General features: G+C 44.3%; 1 protein-coding gene across 17 annotated transcripts in view; it reads right to left on the bottom strand.

Moving 5' to 3' along the window:
- LOC144946632 (teneurin-4-like) overlaps nucleotides 1-19,894 on the bottom strand; it is a 416,480-nt gene that overhangs the window by 145,505 nt on the left and 251,081 nt on the right. For 15 of the 17 annotated variants that reach the window (XM_078875662.1, XM_078875670.1, XM_078875671.1 and 12 more), the window contains one exon: nucleotides 6,179-6,253. The exons of the other annotated variants lie outside the window; for them this stretch is intronic. In XM_078875662.1, coding sequence (XP_078731788.1) covers nucleotides 6,179-6,253 — 75 coding nt within the window. The remainder of the gene's footprint in view (nucleotides 1-6,178; nucleotides 6,254-19,894) is intronic. 17 annotated transcript variants of the gene reach the window in all.

Below are 19,894 nucleotides of genomic sequence, written 5' to 3'. Positions count from 1 at the left end.
CCGCTAATTTTAAGATCCTGTCCCGATCGTGAATTATTGTTCAATCCTTCTCCCCGAGGGCCTACCATTTGTGAATTGCCAATCATCAACCTCCGTTTTTGCTGCGTCCATGCTCACCCCGTCTCGCCCCCCCGCCTACTTGCTGTGACGTCTTCATGTTTGTGTGCCTTCTCCGCTTTCTCTCCTCAATTTTTTCTCCATCCTCCCCCCACCCCTCCCGTGTCTCGTTTTACACAGCTTCTGATGAATTAAGCATCGTATGCACGCAAGTACGGACCGCTGAGGATCGCATTGATTGCTACGGCAGCAAAGAACAACCATTCCCGGCTGCAACGAAGGATCTTATTCAAGATCCACAAGGCCCACCCCCCCCCCCCGCGCACCTCTCTTGTCACAGTGTGTACTCTCTCCCCATTTGCTCAGCACGCATTCACGGTTAAGGACGCACTATCAGTTTAGTGACTTTACAATCTGGCAATTTATTCCTTTGGTGGAATGGCCCTTTTTTTTTTTGCTGATCACGAGCGACTGGGCCAAGATTTGCTGCGCTGTCTGTGCTTGCCGTGCGCGTAGGGAAGAACAGCAAACACAGCTCACCCGACCATTCATGGGTGCCGGTCACTGGCAACCGTGATGCCAATAAACATACATTACACTCGTACGGCTATTTTTGCCAATCCACTGCTGGATGAGGGGCTGTACACGCCATGCAGGCCACGGGAGGTTATTTGAGCACCACGCTGTTCAGTGCAGGTTGGCGAAGGCGGGGAGCATTGACGTGGATTACAGCCGGGAGGCGGTGGCTGTCCATGCCGGTAGTCCAGGGCTGTGGAGGCGAGGTTTGGTGGATCGCACGGATGTTGGGAAACTTCCTGCCCGTGGGCAGTGAGGTGTGATACCCTGGCTTGCCAAGAGAAGGCAGAACAGCAAAAAATTGTGGACTCCGCCTCTATGTCCATCTTTATGGGGATAGCGTGTTTCCCCCTTGCAGGTGTGGCTTTTCTCTGGGCGCTCAGGTCTTCTCCGACATGTAAACACTCCTTAATTGGCCGATAACACCTTAATGTACAGAAGGCCACAGAGCTTTGGCAATTGTTGGCGCCGGCTCATCGCGTGGCTGCCTTCCTGCTTGTCTGTGCTTTCCAGCACCTCCAAGTCATTCTCTCTGCTTGAGAGTAATAAAATACTGTGCGTGTTACAAGTTGACATTATACATAGCATAAGTACGGGAGAATAATAAATCATGATGCCATGTGCCCACGACATAGCCCTGCATGTCTATTAAACAGCTGTTTCATACACGGGGGTCACCCATCCAAGCATTATACAGGCTCAAGTCTGCTTAGCTTCCGAGATCTCAAGATCGGGCAGATTCCTGGACAAATTGGTCATAGGTGGGCCTCACCTGGTGAAATATATATTTGCTTACTCAAATATGGGACCTGACAGATACCCGGTATTAATTCAACATACCACATGTCATCCGCTGAAGTAGACATTCCAGCAGCTATCACCACCCATTTTGTGGCTTTAAAAGAGAGGTCACGCACGCAATCGTGCCTCTTAAGTTTGTGTGGTCTTTGAAATTGCATTGTTACCTTTCTAGCACATCCCACGAAAGCCCCCAAAAATTTAATGAAAGAGTATAATTTCAAACTGCGCCCTCAAGAGATTCAGAAAGCAGGTCGCCGGTTATAATTTTACGAGCCATTTTATTATCTCTCAATGTGCACTTCTGTGAACTCCACCCCCACCCCATTCCGTCGACATTTCCCAGCAGGGGCGTAAAGAAATGGCACATTTGCGCATGGAAACACAAATCGCCCATTAAACACAGCCACAACAAGACCTGCCTCCATAAGGCAGTCGGTCGGGTTCACGGCATGTGGGTAGGTCTCTGGTGTGTGATGTGTCGCGATGCTTTTGACTATTAAAAAAATGCACTCTCTGTAACCGAGCAATCTTAAGGCACACCTTTGCGGGGTGAGCGCAGCGTTCTGGTGTTGTGGCCCGCGCGCACTTTTTGTGTGCGCCTCCAAACTAAGATCACAGTTCCGGCCGGTGGCTTTGACGCCGACGCAACGCCGCGAGGAGCGGTGCGCTCAACCGTACGGCGAATCTTTATTTTGGCAACAAAAGCTGCTGGCGGAGCGCGGCGGCGGCAGCGACTAAAAACACTAAACACACGGAAAGAACTGCGTGAGACACGGGGAAAAAGGCTCGCCTGACTGAAATTAGCGCTACCTAATGGTGCGTGAAAAAAAGAATGGTGCAATGTTACCGGTGGAGTGTTGTGGAAAAGAAAACCCAACAACCCCTTTCCTACTGCTGCTCACACACCCCCCTCCTAACCCCCCCCCCCCCCCGCCGACACCCCCCCCCCCCCACCTCGCTGAGAGGGCACCGTGATATCTTGCGGCGCTACAAAGACGGCGAGAGATTTCTTCGGTGAATTTGGCCGCGTCGTGGCAAAGGAGAGCTGTTTGGGGGAGGGCTGTCGGCAGCGACCGTCGAATCAAAAGCTCGGGCGGTTTAAAGACTCGGCACCTCAGGGCTGCATGGCAGAACACGGCATTGCAAAGTGGATCTCGTCCTTCAGAAAGGATGTGTACCATCCGCTCCGCGACACTTTGGTGGGCGTCAAGTCACGGCGCTCTGCTTCTTCTTCAGAGAGACGCACGGCGTTTCAAATTTCAGGGACAGTGCCATCACACAATCGCAGAGTACCCCGTCGCCCTAAAGAAGATGCTTTTGCACGTAGCTGCTACGAGACGGTGCAGCGTGAATTTGTGGAGCGTCTAAATACGAGAGGACGTAGAAACAGTGCCGTGTGTTTCGCATTGCTTTGATTAGTAAGACTACCGTACTGTATGTCTCGTGTGCTGGGTTTCAGGGTAGTGCCGTATCCGATGTGTGTTCAGGTTTTGCCAAATGTCTGTTTAAAATTTCACCTTTTTTACGTTAATTTACAACCCGACTTTAAAAAAAAGAATATATACGTTAAATCCAGTATGTAAAATATGACATTAAAATCCATTCAAAAATATTCTCCCTTTCTCCCTTGCAAAGACAAACACCGCTCAAGGGGCTGATGGCGGATGGTCAAGACTAACGCCAGAGTGGCAACTACAGAACATTCTGTCCAAGAATACGTTCAACGAGAAGATGGAGCGATGGAATCGGCTCGTGTGCAGCTGCGAGGTTGATTACTAACATAGCAGGATCATGATAGATGGGTGACGGGCTTTGGGAGGCCTTCATCCAGCAGCGGATTGATCATGGCTAATAATGATTATGAATGTTTAACACGTAGGCTTTCACGACCAGTATTATTCTTAATAGGTTTTTGGGTTCGATCGCGTAAATATAAATGTGCCATTAAAACCGCTGCCAGCACGCGACACAGCTAATTAGTAAGGTTTGTCACGTAAACAAAAAAAAGGTCAACTCTGGCTGTCGCCTGATGATGCTCGTTGTAATTACTGGCGAAACGTCGTACTCGAATTGTAAATTTCGATTTAAAGCTTTCGTGACTGCAGGGATTCATCTTCTTGGTTCTTTCGGTAAAGTCACTTAGAATGGAAATAATAAAATAATAAAACTAAAACATAATGCAATAATTCTCACGACGTTTCGGCCACAATGCAAGCAGCCGTCCTCAGGTGAAGAACAGGTCTGTCGAGAAGACAGAGTCACCTGAGGACGGCTGCTTGCGTTGTGGCCGAAACGTCGTGAGAATTATTTTATTATGTTTTATTTTTATTATTTTATTATTTCAATTCTACGTGACTTTACCGAAAGAACCAAGAAGACGAATTGTAAATGTTGTGGATGTATTTTCCAACACACCGGTGTGCTGTACTAGTAATGAATTGGCATGTTTTGTTTACGTGACAAAGTACAAACGCGTGAGTTTAACTCATGCAGTGCATCGTGGCCTTTCACAGCGACATACACCGTGCAGAGGCCAGGATGCTCGCTCCTCCCGTGGGTGCGTGCCTAATGCTCAAGACAGCCCGTCACAAAGCAAGCCCTCTTCCTTGGCAGCGGAATAACTTATGCTAATCTCTTCTTCACACAAGCTTACATAGATCCATTCTCTACGCAAGTCAGTCCAATGTATTGTAATTCACTTAATTACATTACTCTGCCAAATTCCTATCAGCTGCATTGACTTGTGCAACGGTTTAGAACCAGTCTGTTTTTTAAAAACATATTTTAAACAATTCCCAGTGTGTTTTGTTTCGAAGCTGATTAGCGCACTGCACTTGCAATGCAGAGGGCAACGGTTAGATTCCATCTCCCTGCGCGGCAGATGAAATTATGGGGCGAGTTCCTGTATTCAATGTAAGGCTTTGAAGTGATGTAAAAAAATGTGTCACTTGTGCTTTTATATATGTATATGGGAACATTAATATATATACACACACACACACACATGTAAACTGGATGTTGACATGGGATATTTCTGTCGTGTAATTGTTAGCGCACTGGAATTGCAATCCTCCCGGCATGGCAGTTAAAACAAAAGGAAATATTTTTTTGTTTTTATAAATCACTTTGCCTCTGTCCATCCGGCAGTGAAAACAAATACACTGCCTAGTTTATCAGCAGGTCGTGTGTGGTGGGGTAAAGTGTGGGGGTACGTCCCATCTCTTCGAGGATGCCCTGCCAGGGTGCAAGAGTTGGCCACATACCCTCGAGGGGTCTTCTCTAACAGCTCCCTCTATTGGAGGCACTTCTTCCAGCGGTGGTGTGCGCCAAGAAATTGCAGGGCTGCACCTTTACCCGTTTTAACTTTTGCCGTTTTGTTTGTTAACATAGAAAGAGCAAGCGGCCACCAGCGAAGAAACACTATTCTCGTTGTCGAAAGAGTTTTTGTTTTTGGTAGGAAACGAAATTTCCCGTGTTTGGCATGCGGCACGCTGCGTCTGCTGTGGAACCTGCTGTGCTCTTTAAAAGCAAATTTGGCACAAAACAACAAATTCATGCGCTGCCAACCACACGGCAAAAAGAAAAAACCCCAGCAGTGCACAATTTACAATTCTCTCTTCATCGTCCTCACCAAAGTAACAGGCACGTGAATATGCTGATCACCATCAGCATTACCCTAGTCGTCAAACTAAAACAAATAGGAACACGATGTTGACCAATTTATTAGACTGTATTTAAAAGAGGTTTGTCGTGTAAAAAAAAAAACATGACAATTTGTTACTAGTTCAGCACCCCGGTGTGTTTGAGAGTAATACTCACAACATTTACAATTCGAGTACGACATTTCGCCAGTAAGTACGACGACCATCATCAGGCGGACAGCCAGAGTCGTGGAGAAATCCTCCCGCTTCAGGTCTTAAATATTCGAATTTCTACTCGAATTGTAAATGTTGTGGGTTTTACTCTCCAACACATTGGTGTGTTGAACTAGTAACGAATTTGCACGTATTGTTCACGTGACAAACCTTACCAAATGGCTGCGATCGAGTGGTGGCGGGTTTAACGACACATTTATATATTTACGCGCTCTAACCCAAAAACCTCTATCATGGATAATATTGGTCGCAAAAGCGAACGTGTTAAACTGACACGGGAGATGTTTAAAAAAATAAAAAACTGATTGGCAAAACAAGTTGAATCCCTGCAATTGCATACTAACGCCAGTGCTGGCATAAGAGCCTTCAACAGAGGGTAGCTCTAGACAGCGTCTCTAGAGGATATGTGGTCTACTCCTCGACAGCGGCCAGACACATTGGAAGGGGTGGGAATAATGTATATGTTACTGCTCCAAACGCAATCCAGTGTGTGACATAACCATTTATAAACTGAACGAAACATTTTATTTTTATTTTACACAGGTAAGGCCCACTGAGCCTATATAGCTCTTCTTCAGAAGCGACCTTGGCCACAAATGATAGCCCAATGAAGTGGCTTAACACGTGGAAAATTACAGCAGCCAAACACATGGAGGGAAAATCCGGAGGATCCGGAGAAAATCCACACGACCACGTGGTAAAAAGGCAAACTCCAAATATACAGGCGTCAGGGTCGGGATCGAGCCCATAAGCTCCTGTATACCGGGCGAGGGAGAAAACATCTCGTCACCTCAGAAGTAACAATAGGGGCAGCCGAGTTAGACAGAGTCGGTGGTAGTGGGGGGTGGGGGGGCGGAGTTTAAAAATACCTGTCCATTGTTTCAAATGACGCCCCGGGAGATCAAAACGGGCGCCTCTCATCAGTTGCAAGTCCGATGCACTAACTGTGACACCGCGGCAGCATCGCCACCAGCAGAGAGAGAGAGGAAGAGGAAAAGAGAAAAACAATATACGGTGACTATTTTATTACTCTTAAAACACACATAGGTGACTTTAACATATATAATACTGGCAAGTAGCTTCGAGTAAAATGTTTCGTGATTACTGAACGGAGGTGGAGATGAAATGCTTCTGCTGGCATTTCATGTTCTGTTCGTGAATATAACGTGACACTGTTGATCTTGGACCATGAGAAAGCTCTGACAGGGAATTAAAGGAAAGTGCTGGAAAAAAATTCACACCGCACGGCAGAATCGCGCTTGACAGTCAGACAGAACAGGAACAGAATGGCCCTCACTTCATTGCCATATTTATTCCCCTCAACTCTTTGTGCCTACAATTCTTGCCGCTCGCAAAAATGCACGAAAAAAACGTTACTCGACGGGTGCTTTTTTTCTGCACACATTTACAAATCTGCGACCAAAGGCGGGATTGGGCACACGGAGGAGGTTTTTACCGGAAAGAAAAAAACCGTGTGGATTAAAATGCAAGCAATTGTGCCGCACATGACTGAAGCATCAGCGCTTTATCACAAAGCCCTAGATGTTACGGAGATCTACCGATGTCATACAGCGGACAAGTTAACACAGAGAAATGTTTATAGCCATCAGCCACCCACATGGCCTTAGCCAAGCGGTTATCCCTTGTAAGCATCCAAAAGCTCCCATTGACACAACAGCATGCTGAGTCATCAGGTCACATACTATGAAAGCATCTATTGGTAAACCAACACCGCCCCATATGCAAACCCCCTAGCCTCCTAGCAACTGAAGTGGCTTGCATATAAATTGCATCCTTGTCCGGCGTTACATCCGTTGGGATGGGGGGGGGGACCAACACCACGGATCCTACGATCTGCCCCCACGTTATCCGCACACTCATCATACTCATCCGATGGAAAATTTGTAACGCGGGAATGAAAAAAAACCACACGGTTGATCGTGGTTAATAGGAAAAATAGGGGAGTTGATAGTAGGAGACCCAAGAGGTTAGGGGAGCCTAGAGGTCAGGAGGTCGTCGAAGACCCAAGAGGTCCCACGGACAATAAGTAATAGGGTCGTGGATACCAGAGTTTATACCCCATGTGAAAACAAAGAGGATTTTGGAAGGTGTGTATGACCACTGCAGGCTCTACGTACGGGTTTACGTGAAAGCAAGGGGGAGCGTGCATGCGCCTGTGTGTCTATGTTATCATTTTTGCACGGTATTATCCAAAGCTTTGTGTGTTGCCCTGATCGTGCACTATTTTCATTCTGGTTAAGTTTGCCTTTCGGAGCCCGAGGCGTTTCTTATGAATCCATAATCTCCCGAATCCCAGGGAGTACTCACAGCGTCATGAGCATATGAACAAGATAACCGACAACTTAAGCAAAGGAAAAAAGCCAGCAAAGTTAGCGCAGCTTCTGCAGTGGCCCCAGACTGGAAACATCAATAATTTGGAATTTAAACCCCATCTATTTTTCAAAGCAACAAAATCACTAATAATGAATGTTATTTAATGTAGAAACTTTTCAAACACGTGTTAGGCTTGCGCAAACTGCTATGCAGCACCGGATAAAATAAATTATAATCAAATCAAGGGCATACTTTGTCCAGTGGTTGCATAAACAGAATTCTTTCCAAAAACCGCTGACCTTTTTTATTAGCAGGTATTTAATTTACCCAGGTCTCCCTTGAAAGAGAGGCTTCTGGTCTCCATGGACCCTGAATTAAAAATATCCATCTGCAGTCCTTTTTCAACCCACAGCTGCATGATGGCCTCCCCATACCACATGAGCCATGGAGTTTGTTTGACCATACTTCACCACACTCTGCGGATTGGTGAATGGCGCAGGCCCAGGACCAGTTCAGATATCATTTGCTAATGATGTGAGCCATGCCCGGACATCAAACTCCGGCCACCAAGTTCATATCATAAGAGCTTTAGAGCTTGTCAGATACCTCTAGTTTAAATAAGATCCTGATAAAAATAAATAAAACATTCTTAACTGCAGTCGCCACTGCACCACCACTCAAACGGGCTCTTACTTCTTGGTTCTTTCGGTAAAGTCACGTAGAAGGAAAATAATACAATAATAAAAGTAAAACATAATAAAATAATTCTCACGACGTTTCGGCCACAACGCAAGCAGCCGTCTTCAGGTGGAGAAGATGGCTGCTTGCGTTGTGGCCAAAACGTCGTGAGAATTATTTTATTATGTTTTATTTTTATTATTTTATTATTTTCCTTCTACGTGACTTTACCGAAAGAACCAAGAAGATGAATCCCTGCAGTCACGAAAGCTTTAAATCGAAATTTGGGCTCTTACTTGGCATTAAAAGGAGATTAAATTGAATTGGCAGACATTCGAGGTTTGTGTTTATATGCCGTTTATACGTCCTTGCCTCCCAATTGCATCACCTTGCACTGCACCATCATTAAAACAAATTCAATAGAGGATGTAGCACAGTTTAAGCGTCCACAAGGCTATCAAACCCTCGAAAACACCTCTTTTTTATATAAAACATTAATTAAATCAAAACGTAACAATATACATGCGCAGATCTTTACTCTCCCATACGTTAACAAATCCCCCCCCCCACCTTCCTCACACCCCATGGGTTATTAAAATAAAACAACAGCCAACCCTCTGACATTCCCTCTATAGGCTGTGTAATTAAGGGCGCTTATGACCTGTAACTGTGAGCAGTGTGCTTATTGACGAAGCTGCACCACGCGTAGTGAAATGCGATAAAAAAAACCCCTGAATCCTTTAAATTGAGACGTAAAGATGATATTCAGAGGATGAGCAATAGTGTGGGACTACAGTAAAGTTCGATGAAAAGAGGAGGGAGCAGAACACTTTTTACTAAATCCACCATGAGGCAGTGTGCAGAAATCTACAAAATGACACCTTGCCATCTTTACAACATGGTACCCTATTTGTATTTTTGTATTTTAGGATTGTATATTACGGCTAGTTTACATTTTATATTGTACACTTATTCACAATTTTACATACTTTAGCCCCTTAGTATTAGTTAGACTTTGTAATTTTAGTATAGTTAGACTGTATACCATTTATTTACGTTTTAAGATTCCTACATGTTGAATGTATGCACCTTCCTGCCATAGTAAATTCCTTGTCTGTGCAAACTTTCATGGCGAATAAAACCCTTTCTGATTCTGATTCTGAATAATATAATTCCGATTTGCCAGGGCACCAATTTAAATGTGAATCTTTTTTTCCCTATGGTACATGTCCTTTGGTATATACCACAACCAGGCCTAAATCTAAGTTCCTTTAAGGTTTCTACAAAAACACAAAAAACCCATTAGCTCTCCGGTAGTAGGGTGTAGCTCATTTCAATGTTTCCAAAACAACGAGTGAACATTGATAATAAGCATTCTTTGGTCGCATTTCTCCATCACCTATTTTCTGATCCAGACCTGGCCTGAGGCTGACAAGGTAACTGTCTCAATAAAAAGAGAGAGAGAGAGAGAGAGACATCTCTCTAAATTGGTGGCTAACGGGAAAAAGAAAAATCACCCTGTCCATTTCCCGGAAGATCGCAATACCAGATGGGCAATCCTCGGGACTCCAATCACCTTGCATAAAACACTCACGCTACGGGGGCAGATTGATCGACTTGTCCTGGCAGTAAAACAGATTTAAATCCTTTCATCATGGATATGTCTCTTAAGAACTATACACAACCGGCCGAGGCAAAGCACTGGTCCAGTCAATGAGCTCCAAATTGCTCACACGGGAAGAGGTCATCAGCGTCTAACCAGCAGGTTACCATACAGAGATTGCGGGGAACAATAACGTTTTGGTGCAGGTCAACAAGCATTTCACTGGGGTCCCACCAATTGTCGCGTGACATTTGTAACTCGACAAATTCGGATGACGTTGCGCGTTACATATCACGAGTAGCCAAAGCCCCCACTGCGCACGTCTGATGAGATCGGATGTTAGTTGGTGCGTCGCTGTTTTCACTTCTATTCAGACGTGCGTGAAAACAGTCGGGATGGAGAACGTGTACCCCGGTGGTTCTTTGTGCCTCTCTGTACCGTTGTAAAAAAATATATAAATAAATAAAAAGGAAAATGAACGTGATATGTTCGCAAACCATGGTGGATGGGGGGAACGGCTGGGAAGAAATAAATCAAATAGACTTGGCAGCCGCTGTCTGCATTTAATCAAAATTATTCCAAATTGAGTCATTTTGATTTGGCGCAAGAATTCTCAAAACGTTCTTTTTTTTAAATCAAAACACCCCAGGGTAATGCTCGAGTTAAGGCCATGCATGGGGATTTCACCAGAATGCCGAGCACAAAGACAAGCTTGTGTAAGGAGAGCACCTTTAATCAGAGCCTTGCAGTGCCTCCAATTGTTGAATTTGGTGGAGAAAATTGAGCAGTATACGCGGCCCCAATGTTTTACTTTCGGGGGCATTTAACAGCTCAAGCCCTTTCTGAATCGAGGGGGGAAATATCTTTCTTAAAGAATCCGGAACAAGCATTCTGGATGAGAGACAGCAACCCAATTACTAGACATCCCGAATAGATTTGGACACAGCGTTAAATTACACGTGTGGGTATTTGCTTTACGGATCGTGCGAGCAGACGCGACATGCCGTAGGCATTACATTTTTTATTTAAATGCGAAATCGCACACAATTGATGGAATCATCATGGCAATCGGGAATCTGGCAATAATCCAACGCGCGCAGTTATTAGGAGCTGGGACCGCTGTACCACACCACTTTTGCTTAATGGACTCTGCATGCGAGTGTGGCGTGCTGAGAACATCACAGCTCTTTTGCAGCAGCGGGTCCATGATTTATGATGTCATTTCGAGTGTGCGAGCCTCCGCAATGAAAAATCCCTTGCCCTCTTAGCACGACGCTTATTTTTTGATGGAATTAGCTATTGCATTCACGCATTTATTTGCTTTCACAAACTGCGTGTTTAACTTTTGGAATAGGCGTGGGGGGAGCAAAAACCAATAGGTGCATGTGGCATTAACGAGGATTAACAAACGCATTGAGCATGCTCGCTTTGGAGAAATGGTAGACACGACGGACTTGCATCGCCTGCCAATGCACCTGCAAACAATCGGGCAAGTTTCTTAAATACCTTTACTCACCTAAATGCCCTACTTCCTCTGTCCACTCAGAAGCATACACCAGTTCACCACTGATAGTCGACCGGCATGTTCTGTGTGTAGTGCAGAAGGTACCGACTCAGCTCACGAAGGTTTTCTAGAATCATAACTTTATATCGTTTTTTAAAGTGTGGGTACTCCCACTTCTTCAAAGTAGTCTGGCCAGCATGGAGGAGTAGGCCAAAATACACCATAGAAGAGGCTATCTCGAGCCTCCCCGAGTGTAAGGCCCTTCCATCAGCAGTGGCACGGGGAGGCAATTGTAAGGCTGTGCTTGAACTTTTTTGTAACACGCACAAATCTCGTTTGCTGGAGGAAATGGCATGCGTGTCTTCGTGCTACTCTGAACTGGGTTTGACGGTCCAATACAGGGCGAGCCACCGGTTCATCAGCACTTATATCTTAGAGACAATCTCTGCACGAATATACTTAAGTGCGCCCTTGCTATATGTGCCACCCAGGGCTGCAAAAAGATGGGGGGGGGGGCAACAGCTGGGGCAGCGTGCCCGGGGTGTTGAGATCTGCCAGTGCTTCAGAAAGGGACAAAGGGGCTTTTAGAGGGGCCTAAGGGGAGATTTCATCTGGCATTTTATCCAGGGCCTACAAAAACCTTTCAAAGTCTCTGATATGCCGTCCACCACATGGCAACATACCGAGCCTCTACTATGGACTGAGGTGGAAAGAGAGAGCGGCTGCGTGGTGACATAATCCATGACAGATAATGGACTAAACTCAAGAGGAACATTTGAGCTACCATAAATGGTGACCGATGTATATGTATGAATAACTTCATACGCACCACATGTAGCCGACCGTGCTAATTGGAGGTGCGGATGGAGACTTTGTTCAACAAATTCCAAAGATGTCCATGACACTCCCATAAATGAACGCCCAACATGTTGCATTAGTTCATAAAAATGTGAATTAAAACCACGAGGCCTTAATATAGGGGCATCCCTCATTCCCCACGATCCCTCTCGGCAATAACAGAAAGCAGTCAGACACAACAACAGCAACAACAAACGGAAACATCAACCATGACAATGCAGGAATTTGACTGCAATCCAAAACGAGCTCAGCGTCTCGACAGAGTAAGATGTGAAGAAGGCGGGCGCGGCGAGTGCCAACAGCACGCGTGCCCAAGCAGTGCGAAGCAGCACCGAGACCGGACCAGAGCACGCACTTCTTCATTTGCGCTAATAAAGGCCTGCCGGCTCAAATCGCGATCCACGCCCCGTTTGTTTATGTATCCTTTCGCCTTGCAGCGGCGCAAACGAGCAGGAGTTTTCCAGGGAGCACGAAAGGCCGAGTGGTGTGAAAGTTGCCCCCCCCTCCCAACCCATTCCAGCGGGCAGAGCACGAGCGGAGCTCCCCACTCGCTCGGGACGGTGAGCAGACCGCGCCACCGCCTCCTGATCCTAGCGCAAGCTCCCCCACAACGCTGGACACCCCCACCGCTCCTGCTGTGCCATCGTTCTCCACCAAATAAGAATTCCACAGTTCTAACCTCCACTGCCCCACCCCTCCCCAAAGACAATAATCTCCCATATTAGCCTGGCTGTTGGGGCAAGTGGCTATGTTTACTATACACCACACCAAGTACTAATTTTAGGCCGAGTCAACCTAGGGGAGGCCCAGGACCGGTTCAGATATTTGTCACTAATGTTGGCCATGAGTGGGACTCAAACTCGGGTCGCCAGCTTTGCAGCGCAGCGCTTCTGCTCCCCACGCACAGACACACACCTACGCGCTTGGTCAGTATCAAGTCAACGGACTGGAATATCTGTAAATTTAAAGAATGACAGCGTGAGTTGTACAGCTAGAGTGGGTGAGGATCGTAACCCAAGCGAACGCGGTCCATTCCCAAGTTAACCACTTAAAGCAGATTAGACGCATCTTCCGAATAGAGTCTCGCACCTCAAGCGACCAGCCGCAGCGAGGGTGCTCATGGGCGAGTGTTTTCGCTGTGTCAAAATTTCCCCAGCTGAATCGCGAAAGCTCTGAATCTCGCGTTGGTTGAGCACACACACACACACACAAACCTCCAATGAATGCACGCAGAAAGGTGAAGGCAGACCCTGCTGTGTTCAGTGTTCTGCCTAATGAAAGCGAGTCTCATTTGTGTAATCCTTGTACTGACACCTTAGCATGCTGGGCTTGGAAAAGATAATTAAACAAGTGAGGCTTTGGGACTTTGTTAAGGTGAAGGTAATTAAAATTATTAGTGTGAGGCTTATGTAATCCACTATGTGGAATCGACATAGGTAAAAGGAATTATGTATTTTGTCACACGATCGTGTACATCAATAAATATTACGCATGACGTGCAATATATTTTTGGAAAAAAAACAAATACACGATTCTTGTTGTTGTTACTACCAAGTTGGTATTTGCCATTTTGCGATACGTCTCTCCAGTATGTTGTTGGCTTGTACTGCGTGTTGTTCAGGGATAGTTCAGGAACTGAATTGTTATTGTTTCTGAAGAAGCTTCCATTACCTGAAGCAAAATATCAGACACGATTACAAACATCCTGCGGTACGATCCGAAAACACAGGGTTTAAATATTAATATTTTACTCTTAATCTATAAATTTAGCAATTTTTTTCCCCTAAATTTCATTGTAAAAAATGTTCCTTGCTGCTTAAGCCACCACTTAGAACTGTACTCCTAAGTCAGATAAATGAGAAAGAATAACATGACATTTGTGCTCAGCTTAGCGTAAGCTGCAGAAAAATGTACAGTATCATACGCTTTTCATCCCATTTGTTCTAAAAGTATAGAAATTATATGGAAACAATGTTTAATCAACGGTCATAAAAAAAAGCAAGGTTTTGTTTTTAAATTAAAAACTGCCAAGATGTAAAGTGCAGGGAACTTGCAGCTATAAGTGTTAACTACAATTAGCGTGGGCGACTGATGCATCTTGGTGTGATGTCTTTAGGAGGGGTGTTTTCTTAGCCGTGGGATGCGTACCTAGTCATGGTGAAATTCTTTAACGGACACAGTGAGTATTTATCGCATGTTACGGCGGTACAATTGTCATCAAATTCCTGCATGTATTTGGGCTATAAGAAATACGACGGCTCACCCATTTACATTCTGGTGCCATGGAAGACGTAAAAAAAGGGCTGATGAGAGACGTCGCGAAGGTAGGGGCATTGACACGCCGGGCCTGAGAGTCTATTAACAGTGGGTTTCCACGGGCACAACGGCGTCGTGAATTCTGAAAGCAGAATTCCCGACGGGTCGTACGACCCTGTCATGAATTCAAATTACAGTCGTGATGCGAGCATGCCGGCTGCGTTTCCCCCCCCCACCTCCCTTCATCGTCCCCTTCTTCTTCTTCCGTAAACGCCGAGGGATTTGAAATTTTCACCGCAAATTCACGACGTCAAAGTGCACGCCAAACAGAGTTGTAAATTCGCGCTGGGCGTCAGCCCACTCGCACGACCACCGCCTTTTCAACCCTCGAACGCGGATTCCAACGTTTGGCCACGATTGCGCACATCGACGACGCGGCGGTGACCTTCACTCGCCTCCACCAGCGTAGCGGGAAATGTCAAACTCGCCCCCCCCCCCCTCCTTCTTCCCCTGCCAAGCGCAAGTGCGTCATCGCATTTGAAATGCGCAATATATTCAAATGACGCTCGTCACAGCAAAGCAAAGAAGCCGTGCCCCCCCCCCACGCAACGTGTTTTGGTCCAAGACAGAGGTGGCAATGGTCAAGTGTCGGCGGTAATGCAAAGAGGTGGGATGATACTTTGATTGTTGACTTGGACGTGGAGTCCAATGAAGTGGTGGCTCAACTGCCCCAGACGGACTTGTGGTCCATTATTCTCCAAATCATAAGATGCTTCTCATAGTAAGAAGCAGCACAGATTTGTGCCCGGTGTCAATAAAGGTATACAAAGTCAATGAAGATTACACACATTTGGTAACACACACACAGCGACTAGCTCATGAGATGCAGTCCTAGCGACAGCTTAAACAAAAAAAAACTGGATGAAAAAGTGCATTTCATCATTTGGAGAATATGGTACGTAAAATGCAATTATGGCGAAGAGGAACGAAGACGTCCCACAAAGGATGGCACCAGCCCATCCGCGGGGCGTGCAGAAAATGTAACGATATCACAAACTACCCCGCTTACATTGTGACGCCATGCACACAACCGGGCAGAGCAAAAAAAGACGTTCACAAAAAAATGAACAGGAATGGCAACGTTCATTTATTGTTTTTAGCCCACTTGCACGGTAACACTTAAGGGTAGCATGTTACGAGCGTGCTTAAAATTAAACACATCCATAAAATAAATATTATTAGCTTTCCTCATCATATAAAAAAATAGTTTATATCATTAATTAAAAAACCAACACTGATTTGAAAAGAAAGAAAGAACGTAGGCATTATATTATCTCAATTCCTTTAGCTGCTCCGAAGCTGCGTAAATTGTAACGGTCATCACCTGGAAGCACCACTTCTTCCGCCACTGTCTGTGGAAGGAGTAAAGAGGCAGGTGGTGGAGGTTGTCTCACGTAAAGGTAAGTGTGGCTCACGTTCTATAACTCTGGACCCGAGACAGCTGCCAGCATAAACATTTGATTTGTTGTGACAAATGAGCAGCCTTGACGAACCCAGCCATGCCATAAATCTGTGATATGATGGAGATATTCCCACCCATTACTTTCTTCTGCTCATTCAATAAGCAGGCTTTACTCCCAAGAAATGGTTTTTGCCGTGAGATAAATTGGGGACTGAAAAAGCACTGACCTGGAAATCTATTTACCTGGGATCAGGTGCCATGTTTCAGGAGGCGAATCCAAACCATAAATAAGAGCAATTTTTTGTAAAAAAAATACGTGACACATTAAGGCCAAATATTACTCTTTTTCATTTTAGCAGGCCTAGGCTTTGTGACAGCCTGTTATAGCAACATTAAATGCGGCATTCATGGGCCATAACATTCATTTTGAAAAAAAACGTTCAGTCCTCCCATTTTCAATTCAAATTGTGTATATTATTACTTTATTTTATTCAACGTTATTTCCATTTTATTTTCTTGGCATAACCAAAAATAACTACTGACACCTCATCCCAGTCAGAGACCTTGTTTTTATATTCGTAAATGTTTATTTATCAACATATTTGTTTATTTATTTCTCTCTCGATCCAAATAGCTTCATGTGATAATACACACTATCTATGCGCTATTATCTGTATGAATATCATCTTTAAATCAAGGACAAAAATCCAAGTTGAAATTGCATGCATAGCGATGGGCATTACCGCTTGAAAACGCAATTACTCTCAGACCGACAGCAATTTAAAGTTACTGGAACAGAGGTTGAAACCCATTTAAACGCACGACGAAGTGAACAAAATTGCTCGGTCTCAAACGAACATTCCCAGGGTAGGGGTGGTTTGCTTATAAGCGGCGCACAACGCTAACGGAAACCAAATCAAAAGTGCACCTCAATCCCCTGCAGTACCACGATGCCTGCCAACTACCCATCCAGCTTGATTGTTTTGACATGTTCCAGTCCCAGATATAAAAGTCACTTTTTTTTTTTAAAGCCCTAACTAAATAAATCAAACTTCTGTCTCAAAGCCGGTCGAGTTTTACAGGTGCCCATTTGAAGAACAATGTTTGTGTAGGCAAAAGTGGGACACAAAACGCTTGCTTCTTTCTTAAACCTTTTTTTTCTGACCGGTGGTGCTGTTCACATACAGAAATATTGATTTATTTCAAATCAATTTTAACCCACCCCTTGAGGCAGGCTCAAAACGATCCACTGAGATGCAATTGCAAATGCATTAAACGTGTTCACACTGCAAAGTTATTTTTGCAATTGCCCAGCACCAAGCATTATTTCACATGGTGTGAACAACAAAGCACGGTCCGTCGCTCTTAACCCTGTGTTTATTTAAAAAAAGAAGAAGGGGATAGTCATTCAAATGTATTCACCGTCTAAAATAAGCTGCCGTGATGTGTATTTTTCCTCATTAAGCATTTTTCCAAATGCATTATCATTACAGTAAGCTCTCCAGAATAAAATCTACGTAGCAGTGATTTATATATAGCACAATAAATGTATTTCTTTATATATAAACAAACTTTACTTTACGTTTTCGAATATAAAGGGTAATCTAATTTATATCGATCCTGGCTGACAATCTTCATGTGTTATTAGCCATAATGTGTTTAACTGCTTATACCTTACACCACTTGGATACACTACGAAAGAAATTTCAATATTTAGAAAGGGCAATCAATATAAGACGTTGCCTATTTCCTACTCACTTCACAACGACCAATCACACCTCCCACATTTTGTGTGCCCCAAACAATGGTGGCATAACTCGTGTTACCATCTCAATGACACAAACGCATGTGTGCTGATTGCGTTTTATGACAATTCACTCGTGAAAGATACAACTACTTTCAGTCAACGAGCCACCACAAACAATTCTTCAGGAACGCAAGTTAATTCAACGTTGTCGAATTTTAAACACGAATCCCACCGTCATCTCACGTAGTTACCGCGTGGGCCAGAATCGTTACACACATTTGCGTTGTTGCTGTTGTTGTTCCAATATCAACGGACGTTCTGTTTGGGCGAGGCGGTTTACAACTTTCATATCCATTTCTCCACCCACAGTTTAACCGTATTGAAGGCATCCGTCAAATACACAAAAACGAATTCGTGAAAAAGCCAGGAAATTTCACGCAGCAACTTACGAATGATTCCAAGACTCCAAAAGTAACGATTCCTCCATCTTTTACTCAATCAGTGTAAATATATATAAAACATGAAATCTACAGTCTGCAACAAAAACATTAATAGATTCGGAGCCCCTCACACTGCCGTGGCTGAATACAAGCTGAAGAGGTGGCTTGCTGGAGGAGTTTGTTGGCGCACTTGCCAATGAGCCGGTTAGTTTTTACTTGGTCGAGATTTGAATGCCCTATGGAATTTAATTTCGGCAAAAGTTTAAAATAAGTGCATGGTCCGTTGGAAAGTAGAATTTAAGACCGTGTGACGTTACTAACATGAGCGGTGTTACGATCATGAGCCAAATTTGAAAATTATATGCTATAAAATAAGAATGAAAACCTTTTTTTCCCTTGGAGGAATAGGCATTCAACGTAAATTAAACAGTACATCTCAAGTGGATCGCTGTAGCACGAGTATGTTTGGAATTAAATTAAGTGAGAGGCATTGGTATAAATAGATATACGAAGCTGGCTACCAAAGGGTTGAACGTGAAAGAAAGTTGATGTTAACCGTCGTGCTTTGGGGACATTAAACTCACAGTGGAATTATGGTGCTAAGAAGATTCGAAGAAGATTTTTGAACAATTTTTTTTCCCAATGTTAACTTAAAGATGTAATATTCAACAAATCTTCATTAATAATGAATCATATTCTGTTTGTGGATTTTTTATCTCAATAAAATAATATTCATACAAAGTGCGCATGTTGCTGATTCAATACTGATCGTGCATTTTAACGTCTACATCGATGCATATTGAATTTTTTTAATATATCAACTTCCAATGTGATAACAATCAAAGGACAATGTCAACACAATTGGGATTTAAATGAGAAAATTGGGTTTCCTAAATACAAATGCCAACATACTATTTGCCATAGAAGTAAATGATTTCATATATATTAATACTTATATATGACTAAAGGGATCAACCATCATATCCATTATTTGATCCGTGATCTTATGAATTGAGTTTCCCGTATAATTAATTCACACACGTGTGTCAATTACGTGTGCCGAAGTGCATTACTGTCCCAACAGTAGCTACGTGTCTCCAAGGAGACCGGGGTAGGAAAAAAAATTACCATTGTAATCACCGCGTTAGATCTGGCTATATCAGCAAAATGTCACTCAAGATCAACAATGCATCCTACCTGGCAGGAGAGCTCACGGAATAACGCAAGCACGTGATACGTATTCATAGCCCACGAATGGCACCACGGCGACACAAGAAAGGTTTCATTTTCATACATCAGCAGGACGCTCCCCACTATCCCACTAATTTTCATAGCTCCATGTGGCAAAACGAAATCTTTCACGGTAAATCGCTCTGTTTGCCGCTATTGTGTTTGATGACACGATCTCGTACGAATGAACAAACGCAAAATCAAATGCGACCGAAGGCGTTTCGCATGCACATATAAAAAAAACGTTTCGGCCCCAAACTCTGCTGTGTGCGATACAATCTCTTTGATGAGATGCAATCGCATTTCAGTAGGATCAGTAGGGCTTGGTCACAGGTCCTCGACTGTTGCTTTGTAAGGACACAATCCTGGCTCGTATTACTTTTGTCATATCAATAGTGTGGGAAATGTGGAACCCCTGTGTGGTTTATCAATTGGCTAACTTAAGATTGGAGATTGGATCCAGCCAGGTGGAC

The sequence above is a fragment of the Lampetra fluviatilis genome, chromosome 42 (assembly GCF_964198595.1).
Source record: "Lampetra fluviatilis chromosome 42, kcLamFluv1.1, whole genome shotgun sequence".
Lineage (NCBI taxonomy): Eukaryota > Metazoa > Chordata > Hyperoartia > Petromyzontiformes > Petromyzontidae > Lampetra > Lampetra fluviatilis.
Note: the sequence above shows the minus strand (reverse complement) of the source record. Positions and strands in the feature narration are given on the sequence as shown.